The 12,727-nt window shown below is 44.1% G+C and overlaps 1 protein-coding gene across 3 annotated transcripts in view; it reads left to right on the top strand.

Annotated features, from left to right (window-relative positions):
• The window catches only part of FARP1 (FERM, ARH/RhoGEF and pleckstrin domain protein 1), a 381,868-nt gene that overhangs the window by 350,397 nt on the left and 18,744 nt on the right, over positions 1–12,727 (top strand). For all 3 annotated transcript variants that reach the window (XR_010318171.1, XM_064269973.1, XM_064269972.1), the window contains exons 20-23: positions 762–830; positions 1,087–1,176; positions 12,077–12,159; positions 12,239–12,351. Coding sequence is in view for 2 of the 3 variants with exons in the window: in XM_064269973.1 (XP_064126043.1) it covers positions 762–830; positions 1,087–1,176; positions 12,077–12,159; positions 12,239–12,351 (355 nt within the window). In the remaining variant the exon portion in view is untranslated. The remainder of the gene's footprint in view (positions 1–761; positions 831–1,086; positions 1,177–12,076; positions 12,160–12,238; positions 12,352–12,727) is intronic.

Raw genomic sequence — 12,727 nt, 5'->3', positions numbered from 1 at the left:
ATAACTTGAAATGCAGAGCTTTGTAGATACGTTTGCCTCGCCCTTTCATCTTAGAACACAGTGACTGGTTTTAAAAAAAAAAACAGAGTTTAAATCAGGGAGAAGATGCCTGTACCCATTAAACCAGTTGCCCTCGAGTCAGCTCTGGCTGAAGACAACCCCATGTGTGTCAGAGTAGAACTCTATACTCCAGAGGGTTTTCAGTAGCTGTGATCTCTCAGAAGTAGATCACAAGTCTTTTTTCTGAGGCACCTCTGGGTGGGTCCCAGCCTCCAGCCTTTCAGTTCATAGCTGAGCGTGGTTCCACCTCGACCCCTAGCACTCTCATGTAACTTAGTGTGCAAGCTTCCCTGGCCACCTTTTATAGCCTCATTCTTTGAAAGCTGGTTGGGACCCTGGTCATCCCCCTCCTCATTGGGGAGTCCTGTATCGCCTAGTGGTAAAGTGTGTTGGCACCATCCAGGGGGCTTGAGTGTGAATCCTGCCCACAGCACGTGGCCAGGCAGCCCTGGACAAGGTACTTAGTTCTCTTCTGTTGAAGGGGGGGCGGGGATGCCAGCACCTGCCTCATAGGCTCCTGGCAAGAAAGAGATGATGCTCAGAAATGGCATAGCCCAGTGTCTGGGACATAGTGAGCACTCAGTAAATACTATAATTGCTGCCACATTAACGTGCAAGGGACCCAGGCAGGAGGAAGGCCGACTCTCCACGTTTACACAGGTTTGTGTGCTCTCAGCACTCCTTGGTTGTTTTCTCTTCAGGAGTTCATCCGCCTGGGAAGCCTCAGCAAGCTCTCTGGGAAGGGGCTACAGCAGCGCATGTTTTTCCTGGTAAGTGGCAGGAACTGCTCGTCCTCAGCATAACCCAGCAAAGCACAGGGAACCGTGGGGCAAGCGAGGGTCCCTGGGCTGGAACTCCGCCCCCAGGAACAGGGCCTGGATGACAGGAGGAGCAGCCAAGGTTGACCAGACTTAGTCACTGGGATAAACGAATAGTAATGAAAATTTCTGGAAACATACTGACTGTGTGTACCGGTTTCACCTGGAGTGCCCTTCATCTCAGCCACACTTCTCCTTGCTTCTCTAGTTCAACGATGTCTTGCTGTACACAAGCAGAGGGCTGACAGCCTCCAATCAGTTCAAAGTCCATGGCCAGCTCCCCCTCTACGGCATGACCGTGAGTATGCGTGTGGGAGCCAGATCTGGGCCTTTCCTCTTGGCTGCTTAGATGCTTAAACCAGTTAACCATAAAACCCAAACCCACTGCTGTCAAGTCAATTCTGACTGATAGCAACCTTGTAGGACAGAGTAGAACTGCTCCATAGGGTTTCCAAGGGGTGGCTGGTGGATTCAAACAGCCGACCTTTTGGTTAGCAGCCGAGCTCTTAACCACTGCACCAACAGCGCTCGGAGTTAACCATAGGTGTATGTGTATGGATGTAAGTGACTGTGTGCACATATATTCAAATATATAATAAAGCACACTGCCCAGTCCTGCACCATCCTCACAATTGTGGTTATGCTTGAGCCCATTGTTGCAGCCACTCTGTCAATCCGTCTCATTGAGGGTCTTCCTCTAAGCACACAGAGGACACAATTATGGATACTTCTTAGACATAACCAACACCTCTTGCGATTGGTTTCCCGAGTTTGAAGGATTAGGACCATAGTCTTGTGGGACATCTCAGTCAGTTGGCATAATATAGCTTTTAAAGTTTATGTTCTGCATCCTAATTTGGTGAGTAGTATCTGGCGTCTTAAAGCGTGGGAGTGCCCATCTAAGATACAACTTTTGGTCTGTACTCCTCTGGAGCAAAAGGGAAAGAATAAACCAAAGACTCAAAGAAGAAACTAGTCTACAGGACTAATAGTCTACACAAACCATGGCCTGATCTACCCTGAGACCAGAAGAACTAGATGGTGCCCGGTTACCACTACTGACCGTTCTGACCAGGGCCATAATAGATGGACCTGGATAGAATGGGAGGAAAATGTGGAACATAATCTCAAATTCCTTAAAAAAAATTAAAAACCTACTGGACTGGTTGAGACTGGAGGACTCCCCGAGATTGCCCTGAGATACTCTTCAAACCTTGAACCAAAACTAACTCCTAAGGTCACCTTGTAGCTAAATAAGAGACTGGTTCAAAAAATAATATCACCAGTGAGTACTATGCTCCTTTAAAAAATCACCTATACATGAGACTATGTGGGCAGCTCCTGACTGGAGGGGGGATGAGAAGGCAGAGGGGGACAGAAGCTGGCTGAATGGACCCAGGGAATACAGCGTGGAGAGAAGGTGTGTGGTGTCTAATTAGGGGGAGAGCAACTAGGAGTACATAGCAAGGTGTATATAAATTTTTGTATGAGAGACTGACTTGATTTGTAAACTTTCACTTAAAGCACAATAAAAATAATAATCACCTATATAAGACTAAATGGCCAACAATTACTTTAAAACAAAGATAAGACTGTAAGGGGCAGGAAAACTGCTTTAATGGAATTGGAACAACCAGAATGGAAATATCGAGAATGTTCACAAATTATGAAGAATATAACCAATGTCACTGAACAGCTTGTGTAGAAATTGTCAAATGGGAACTAAACTGGTGTGTAAACCTTCACCAAAACCACAAAAAAAATTATTTTTAAAAAAAAGGGGGGCCAAGATGGCTGACTAGGTAGATGCTACCTCGGATCCCTCTTGCAACAAAGACTCGGAAAAACAAGTGAATTGATCACATACATGACAGTCTACGAACCCTGACCAACAAACACAGATTTAAAGAGTTGACCTGAGTGACAGAGACCTAGAACGAAAAACTACGGGGAAGCAGCGACTGTTTTCGGAGCCTGGAGCCAGCATCTCAGTCAGGAAACCTTGGCACCAGGCTTTGGACTGGGTGCAGGGGAGCTGAGCACGCCATCCTGTGACGGCGCAAACACGGGGCACAGCCCTAACCCCCTGAACTGACCTCGGGGGAAGCCCAGCCAGTGCACACAGGCAGCGCAGCAATGCGGCTGACAGGAGGAGAAGTCACTGGGAGGCAGCGACTGATTTTGAAGCCGGGAGTGCGGCATCCCAGCTGGGGAACCTTGGAGCGGGGCTTTGGACTGGGCACAGGGGAGCTGAGCACGACATCCTGTGATGGCGCAAACATGGGGTGCAGCCCCAGCCCCCTGAACTGACCTCAGGAGGGGGCCCAGCTGGTCTGTGCGGGTGGCGCGGCGACACGGCTGACGGAAGGAGAAGTTGCAGGGAGGCAGCGACTGGTTTTGGAGCCGGGAGCGCAGCGTCCCAGCCGGGGAACCTTGGTGCGGGGTTTTGGACTGGGCGTGGGGGAGCTGAGCACGACATCCTGTGATGGTGCAAACACGGGGCGCAGAACCAGCCCCCTGAACTGACCTGGGGGGGGGCAGCTGGTCCGTGCAGGCGGCGCGGTGATGCGGCTGGCGGAGAAGTTGCCAGGAGGCAGCGACTGTTTTTGGAGCCGGGAGTGCAGCGTCCCAGCCGGGAAACCTTGACGCTGGGCTTTGGACTGGCAGCGGAGGAACTGACCGCGGCTTCTGAGACAGCGCAAGTACGGGACACAGGCCTGACCCTTGGGGGCAATCTCTACCCAGCCAGCGCACACAGGCAACGCGCCCCTCAGGAATCTCAGATAAAACAGTCATCCCAAGCAAGATAAGTAACTTTGTCTATATTCCGGGGTGCTACTCTCTCCTGTTTTTCTCAACCCTCCCCTCCCCTTCCCAGGTGGCTTCATTAACATTGGAATTTCCTGTGCCAGAGGGAGAACTACTCTGCGGTTTTTCTTTTCCTTTTTTTTTTTTTTTTTTGGTCTTTTCCTAACCCATTCTTCTGGCCTGAGAGAAGCAACCACAAAAAATCCATGGACCAAAAATCCTTCCCTAATTGGACTAACAACACAGAACTAGCTCCAGCCAAGCATATGTGATCCACAGTCTCAGGCTTTCATCCCTACAGGGAACAAGGTGGCTATTATAATGCAAAGGCATTTCTGATAGGGATCTGACTGCATTTGTTTTAGCTCATTTACTGGAAAGACAAGTTTCCCAGGTCTGATATCTCTGCATATTCAACAGAGCCCTCACTGACCCCAAACAGGGAACTGAGGGCTGAAGCTCCCCCCAGACTACCTAGCCTCCTGCCCTAGGGGTCTAAGGAGGGTGACACCTACCAAGGTGTAGAGGTACTTGCATTGGGGGCCTAAGGTACAGCTGCAGAGCCCACCCACCAAGGTGCTTTAGGAATAGAGACACATCTACCTCACTGACACTTGGGGGAAGCCTATCAGCATCCTGCCCCCCCTGGAGTGTGAACCCCAGCTGCTACTAGAATCTGGTGCACACAACTATCACCACTACTTCTCGAGGTGGATAGGTGTTAGGGTGCAGCACACACTTGATGACCCAAAATCAGATTCTACTCAAGAATAGTGAATGGACTCAGGCATATATATCTGGTAACAGCCCAAAACAGCTGGTAATAGGTCATAAGTGAGTCAAGGGCTACAACAATCAAGACAGCGCAATCTAGTAGCCCATCTACGTATATTGAAAGAAAATAAAACAAGATAAGACTGAGTGAGCAAATATAGAATAAATCACTACAATATCTTAGTGATGGCTCAGAGGCAGCAGTCGATATCAAACCACGTAAAGAAGCAAACCATGACTGCTTCTACAACCCCCCAAACTAAAGAATCAAAATCTTTCCCAAATGAAGATACAATCCTGGAATTACCAGATACAGAATATAAAAAACTAATTTACAGAATGCTTCAAGACATCAGGGATGACCTCAGAAATGAAATAAGGCAAGCTACAGAAAAAGCCAAGGAATACACTGATAAAGCAGTTGAAGAACTCAAAAAGATTATTCAAGAACATAGTGGAAAAAGTAATAAGTTGCAAGAATCCATAGAGAGAGCATTCAGAAATCCAAAAGATTAACAATAAAATTACAGAATTAGACAACGCAATAGGAAGTCAGAGGAGCAGACTCGAGCAATTAGAATGCAGAGTGGGAAATCTGGAGGACCAAGGAATTAACACCAATATAGCTGGAAAAAAATCAGATAAAAGAATTTAAAAAATGAAGAAACCCTAAGAATCATGTGGGACTCTATCAAGAAGGATAACTTGCATGTTACTGGAGTCCCAGAACAGGGAGGGATAACAGAAAACACAGAATAGTTGAAGATCTGCTGGCAGAAAACTTCCCTGACATCATGAAAGACGAAAGGGTATCTATCCAAGATGCTCATCGAACCCCATTTAAGACTGATCCAAAAAGAAAAACACCAAGACATATTATCATCAAACTTGTCAAAACCAAAGATAAAGAGAAAATTTTAAAAGCAGCCAGGGATAAAAGAAAGGTCTCCTACAAGGGAGAATCAGTAAGAATAAGTTCAGACTACTCAGCAGAAACCATGCAGGCAAGAAGGCAATGGGATGACATATACAGAGCACTGAAGGAGAAAAACTGCCAGCCAAGGATCATATATCCAGCAAAACTCTCTCTCTGAAATATGAAGGCGAAATTAAGATACTTACAAATAAACACATCCTTAGAGAATTTGCAAAAACCATACCAAAGCTACAAGAAATACTAAAGGAAATTGTTTGGTCAGAAAACCAATAATATCAGATACCAGCACAACACAAGGTCACAGAACAGAACATCCTGATATCAACTCAAATAGGGAAATCAGAAAAACAAATTAAGATTAATTAAAAAAAAAAAAACACTCAAAACAGGGAATCACTGAAGTCAATATGTAAAAGATCACAATAATCAAAAAGAGGGACTAAATACAGGTGGCATAGAACTGCCATATGGAGAGGGATACAAGGTGATATAGGATGATACAAGTTAGGTTTTTACTTAGAAAAATAGGGGTAAATATTAAGGTAACCACAAAGAGGTATAACAACTCCATAACTCAAAATAAAAACCAAGAAAAATGTAACGACTCAGTAAACATAAAGTCAAATACTATCAAAATGAGGAACACACAATTTACAAAGAAAAACGTCTCAGCACAAAGAAGTAAGTGGAAAAATGAAATTGTCAACAACACACATAAAAAGGCATCAAAATGACAACACTAAAAACATACTTATCTATAATTACGCTGAATGTAAATGGACTAAATGGACCAATAAAGAGACAGTCTCAGACTGGATAAAGAAACATGATCCGTCTATATGCTGCCTACAAGAGACACACCTTAGACTTAGAGACACAAACAAACTAAAACTCAAAGGATGGAAAAAAATATATCAAGCAAACAATAAGCAAAAAAGAAGAGGAGTAGCAATATTAATTTCTGACAAAATAGACTTTAAAGTTAAATCCACCACAGAGGATAAAGGACACTACATAATGATAAAAGGGACAATTGACCAGGAAGATATAACCATATTAAATATTTATGCACCCAATGACAGGGCTGCAAGATACATAAAACAAATTTTAACAGAACTGAAAAGTGAGATAGACACCGCCACGATTATAGTAGGAGACTTCAACACACCACTTTCAGAGAAGGACAGGACATCCAGTAAGAAGCTCAACAGAGACACAGAAGACCTAATTACTACAGTCACCCAAATTGACCTCATTGACTTATACAGAACTCTCCACCCAACTGCTGCAAAGTATACTTTTTTTCTAGCGCACATGGAACATTCTCTAGAGTAGATCACATATTAGGTCATAAAACAAACCTTTGCAGAATCCAAAACATCGAAATATTACAAAGCATCTTCTCAGACCACAAGGCCATAAAAGTGGAAATCAATAACAGAAAAATTAGGGAAAAGAAATCAAATACTTGGAAACTGAACAATACCCTGCTGAAAAAAGACAGGGTTATAGAAGACATTAAGGAGGGAATACAGAAATTCATAGAATGCAACGAGAATGAAAATACTTCCTATCAAAACCTCTGGGACACAGCAAAAGCAGTGCTCAGAGGCCAATTTATATCGATAAATACACACATACAAAAAGAAGAGCCAAAATCAGAGAACTGTCCCTACAACTTGAACAAATAGAAAGTGAGCAACAAAAGAATCCATCGGGCACCAGAAGAAAACAAGTAATAAAAATTAGAGCTGAACTAAATGAATTAGTAGAACAGAAAAACAATAGAAAGAATTAACAAAGCCAAAAGCTGGTTCTTTGAAAAAATTAACAAAATTGATAAACCATTGGCCAGACTGACTAAAGAAATACAGGAAAGGAAACAAATAACCTGAATAAGAAACGAGATGGGCCACATCACAACAGACCCAACTGAAATTAAAAGATTCATACCAGATTATTATGAAAAATTGTACTCTAACAAATATGCAAACCTAGAAGAAATGGATGAATTCCTGGAAAAACACTACCTACCTAAACTAACACAATCAGAAGTAGAACAACTAAATAGACCCATAACAAAAAAAGAGATGAAACGGTAATCAAAAAACTCCCAACAAAAAAAAAGCCCTGGCCCGGATGGCTTTACTGCAGAGTTCTACCGAACTTTCAGAGAAGAGTTAACACCACTACTACTAAACGTATTTCAAAGCATAGAAAATGACGGAATACTACCTAATTCATTCCATGAAGCCACCATTTCCCTGATACCAAAACCAGGTAAAGACATCACAAAAAAGGATAATTACAGACCTTTATCCCTCATGAACATAGATGCAAAAATCCTCAGCAAAATTCTAGCCAATAGAACTCAACAACATATCAAAAAAATAATCCACCATGACCAAGTTGGATTTATACCAGGTATGCAAGGCTGGTTTAATATTAGAAAAACCATTAATGTAATCCACCATATAAATAAAACAAAAGACAAAAACCACATGATCTTATCAATTGATGCAGAAAAGGCATTTGACAAAGTCCAACACCCATTTATGATAAAAACTCTCAGCAAAATAGGAATCGAAGGAAAATTCCTCAGCATAATAAAGGGCATCTATACAAAGCCAACAGCCAACGTCACTCTAAATGGAGAGAACCTGAAAGCATTTCCCTTGAGAACAGGAACCAGACAAGGATGCCCTTTATCACCGCTCTTATTCAACATTGTGCTAGAGGTCCTAGCCAGAGCAATTAGGCTAGACAAAGAAATAAAGGGCATCCGGATTGGCAAGGAGGAAGTAAAATTATTTCCCTTTGCAGATGACATAATCTTATACACAGAAAACCCTAAGGAATCCTCCAGAAAACTACTGAAACTAATAGAAGAGTTTGGCAGAGTCTCAGGTTATAAGATAAACATACAAAAATCACTTGGATTCCTCTACATCAACAAAAAGAACATCGAAGAGGAAATAACCAAATCAATACCATTCACAGTAGCCCCCAAGAAGATAAAATACTTAGGAATAAATCTTACCAAAGATGTAAAAGACCTATACAAAGAAAACTACAAAGTACTACTACAAGAAACTAAAAAGGACCTACTTAAGTAGAAAAACATACCTTGTTCATGGATAGGAAGACTTAACATAGTGAAAATGTCTATTCTACTAAAAGCCATCTATACATATAACGCACTTCCGATCCAAATTCCAATGTCATTTTTTAATGTGATAGAGAAACAAATCACCAACTTCATATGGAAGGGAAAGAAGCCCCAGATAAGTAAAGCATTACTGAAAAAGAAGAAGAAAGTGGGAGGCCTCACTCTACCTGATTTCAGAAGCTATTATACAGCCACAGTAGTCAAAACAGCCTGGTATTGGTACAACAACAGGCACATAGGCCAGCGGAACAGAATTGAGAACCCAGATATAAATCCATCCACATATGCGCAGCTGATATTTGACAAAGGCCCAGTGTCAGTTAATTGGGGACAAGATAGTCTTTTTAACAAATAGTGCTGGCATAACTGAATATCCATTTGCAAAAGAATGAAACAGGACCCATACCTCACACCGTGCACAAAAACTAACTCCAAGTGGATCAAAGACCTAAACATAAAGACTAAAACGATAAAGATCATGGAAGAAAAAATAGGGACAATGTTAGGAGCCCTAATACAGGGCATAAACAGAATACAAAACATTACCAAAAATGACGAAGAAAAACCAGATAACCGGGAGCTCCTAAAAATCAAACACCTATGCTCATCTAAAGACTTCACCAAAAGAGTAAAAAGACCACTTACAGACTGGGAAAGAATTTTCAGCTATGACATCTCCGACCAGCGCCTGATCTCTAAAATCTACATGATTCTGTCAAAACTCAACCACAAAAAGACAAACAACCCAATCAAGAAGTGGGCAAAGGATATGAACACGCACTTCACTAAAGAAGATATTCAGGCAGCTAACAGATACATGAGAAAATGCTCTCGATCATTAGCCATTAGAGAAATACAAATTAAAACCAGGACGAGATTCCATCTCACTCCAACAAGGCTGGCATTAATCCAAAAAACACAAAATAATAAATGTTGGAGAGGCTGCAGAGAGATTGGAACTCTTATATACTGCTGGTGGGAATGTAAAACGGTACAACCACTTTGGAAATCTATCTGGCATTATCTTAAACAGTTAGAAATAGAACTACCATACAACCCAGAAATCCCACTCCTCGGAATATACCCTAGAGAAATAAGAGCCTTCACACAAACAGACATATGCACACCCATGTTTATTGCAGCTCTGTTTACGATAGCAAAAAGCTGGAAGCAACCAAGGTGTCCATCAACGGATGACTGGGTAAATAAATTGTGGTATATTCACACAATGGAATACTACGCATCGATAAAGAACAGTGACGAATCTGTGAAACATTTCATAACATGGAGGAACCTGGAAGGCATTATGCTGAGCGAAATTAGTCAGAGGCAAAAGGACAAATATTGTGTAAGACCACTATTATAAGATCTTGAGAAACAGTATAAACTGAGAAGAACACATACCTCTGTGGTTACAAGGGGGGAGGGAGGAAGGGTGGGAGAGGGTTATTTACTGATTAGTTAGTAGATAAGAACTACTTTAGGTGAAGGGAAGGACAATACTCAATACATGGAAGGTCAGCTCAAGTGGACTGGACCAAAAGCAAAGAAGTTTCTGGGATAAACTGAATGCTGCAAAGGTCAGCGGAACAAGGGCAGGGGTTTGGGGACCATGGTTTAAGGGGACTTCTAAGTCAATTGGCAAAATACTTCTATTAGGAAAACAATCTGCATCCCACTTTGAAATGTGGCGTCTGGAGTCTTAAATGCTAACAAGCGGCCATCTGAGATGCATCATTTGGTCTCTACCCACCTGGATCAAAGGAGAATGAAGAACACCAAGGTCACACGATAACTATGAGCCCAAGAGACAGAAAGGGCCACATGAACCAGAAACTTACATCATCCTGAGACCAGAAGAACTAGATGGTGCCCGGCCACAACCGATGACTGCCCTGACAGGGAGCACAACAGAGAACCCCTGAGGGAGCAGGAGATCAGTGGGATGCAGACCCCAAATTCTCATAAAAAGACCAGACTTAATGGTCTGACTGAGACTAGAGGAATCCCGGCAGTCATGGTCCCCAAACCTTCTGTTGGCCCAGGACAGGAACCATTCCCGAAGACAACTCATCAGACATGGAAGGGTCTGGAGAATGGGTAGGAGAGAGATGCTGATGAAGAGTGAGCTACTTGTATCAGGTGGACACTTGAGACTGTGTTGGCATCTCCTGTCTGGAGGGGGGATGGGAGGGTAGAGAGAGACGGAAGCTGGCAAAATTGTCATGAAAGGAGAGACTGGAAGGGCTGACTCATTAGGGGGAGAGCAAGGGGGAGTACGGAGTAAGGTGTATATAAACTTATATGTGACAAACTGACTTGATTTGTAAACGTTCACTTGAAGCTCAATTAAAAAAAAAAAAAAAACCCGTTTACCAGTTGCTGTCGAGTCAACTCCACCTCATGGTGACCCCACGTGAGTCAGGAGCAGAACTGTGCTCCACAGAGTTTTCAACTGCTGATTTTTTGGAAGTAGAGCACCAGGCCTTTCTTCCAAGGCACCTCTGGATGGACTGGAACCTCCAGCCTTTCAGTTAGCAGCCAAGCACATTAACCACTTGCAGCACCCAGGGACTCACCTTTAGATACAAGCCAGACTGAAGGGAGCATAAGCCACAGACACCAGACAGCGCGGAAAGAAAAGGAGAGAAAGTGCAAGCAGCACAGATGCCATCGTTACATGGGAAGGCTAGGCTCAAGACGGAAGATCCTCCATTCTTCCTGCGCCTTGCCCCCAAAAGGACAGACCTCATTAGGGCTTTTCTAGAGCAGCAGGTATCTGTTCCTTCTAGAATCAAGTGGAGAGGTAGGTTGCCTTTGGCCACGTGGGGTGATTTTGCCCCTCACTGCCCTGTGCCTTGTCCCTGTGGTCCTGAAAGGCGATTGTTACCATACACATGGAATAAGAATAATAGAGCCTAGTCAACAGAATGGAGCCCTGGTGGCATAGTGGTTAAGAGCTCAGCTGCTAACCAAAAGCTCTGCAGTTCCAGTCCACCAGCTGCTCCTCGGAAACCCTACGGGGCAGTTCTACTCTGTCCTGTGGGGTCGCTATGAGTCAGAATCGACTCCAAGGCAACGGGTTTGGTGTTTTTCTATCAACAGAAACTAGACCAGTGAGCAGCCTCTAATCTTTCCCCCCCAAGATGTGTTCATAGGTGGGTGTCTCCTGGAATGCCTTGGTCAGCAGACACAGAGCTCCTTCATGGGATTAACCTCCTGCCTGACACCCACGCTCTTACCCATGTTTGGGTAGAAGGAAGCTCTTGGGCTCTGGCAAATACATTCAGTGTGTGTTCACCTTCCTTTCCTTTTCCTGGTTTTGATTTTTCTTGCCAGGTGCCCCTTCTCCCTCCGCAGGGGCCACCCAGTTCCTCCAACCCCAGCTGGCTGTTTTTGGCCTTCTCTTCAGCAGCTGCCCCAAAGGCCAGTTTAGTGAACAGGTCAAACTAGGTTGAGAGTCTCACTCGCAACTTGGCAGTAATGCTGTGAACTTTTGTCTTCCCACAGATAGAGGAAAGTGAGGACCAGTGGGGGGTGCCCCACTGCCTTACGCTCCGGGGCCAGCGCCAGTCCATCATTGTGGCTGCCAGGTAACGCAGAAGGGACCTCTTAGCTCTTAACCTCCTCCTTGCTGTTGTCTGGAAAGCTGACGGCATTCTCTGCCCCCAGTTCACGATCCGAGATGCAAAAGTGGGTTGAAGACATCCAGATGGCCATTGATTTGGCAGAGAAGAGCAGCGGCCCCACCCCAGAGTTACTGGCAAGCAGCCCCCCTGACAATAGTGAGTATTTATCGCCTCAAGGACTCATCCATGGACCTGGAAGGGATACTTCGGGTATTAAAGGAGAGCATCACGTGGAATTTAAAAATATTCTTGAGGGCTGCATTTGTGTATAAAGTTAAACTCTAGGAACTTCCTTTTTCTGAAGGTAAAATCCTTCAGACAGCATGAGGGAGCAGGGAGGTCGTCTTCTGCCGGCCAGCAAAATACTGCCACTTATAATACTGATGTCACATCTGGGGGCGAACGGCCATCCGCAGGCGCAGCGGGGGCACCTGGGTGCAAGGGGTCCCCGGCACTGGAGCTGAGGGGTCACTCCTCTGCGTTTTGGGACATCATACAGTGTTAGTTTGCTTGAGTTCCCCTCCCATCCCCT

The sequence above is a fragment of the Loxodonta africana genome, chromosome 17 (genome assembly GCF_030014295.1).
Source record: "Loxodonta africana isolate mLoxAfr1 chromosome 17, mLoxAfr1.hap2, whole genome shotgun sequence".
Classification (NCBI taxonomy): domain Eukaryota; kingdom Metazoa; phylum Chordata; class Mammalia; order Proboscidea; family Elephantidae; genus Loxodonta; species Loxodonta africana.
The sequence above is the reverse complement of the archived record's forward strand: the minus strand, read 5'-3'. Positions and strand labels throughout refer to the sequence as shown.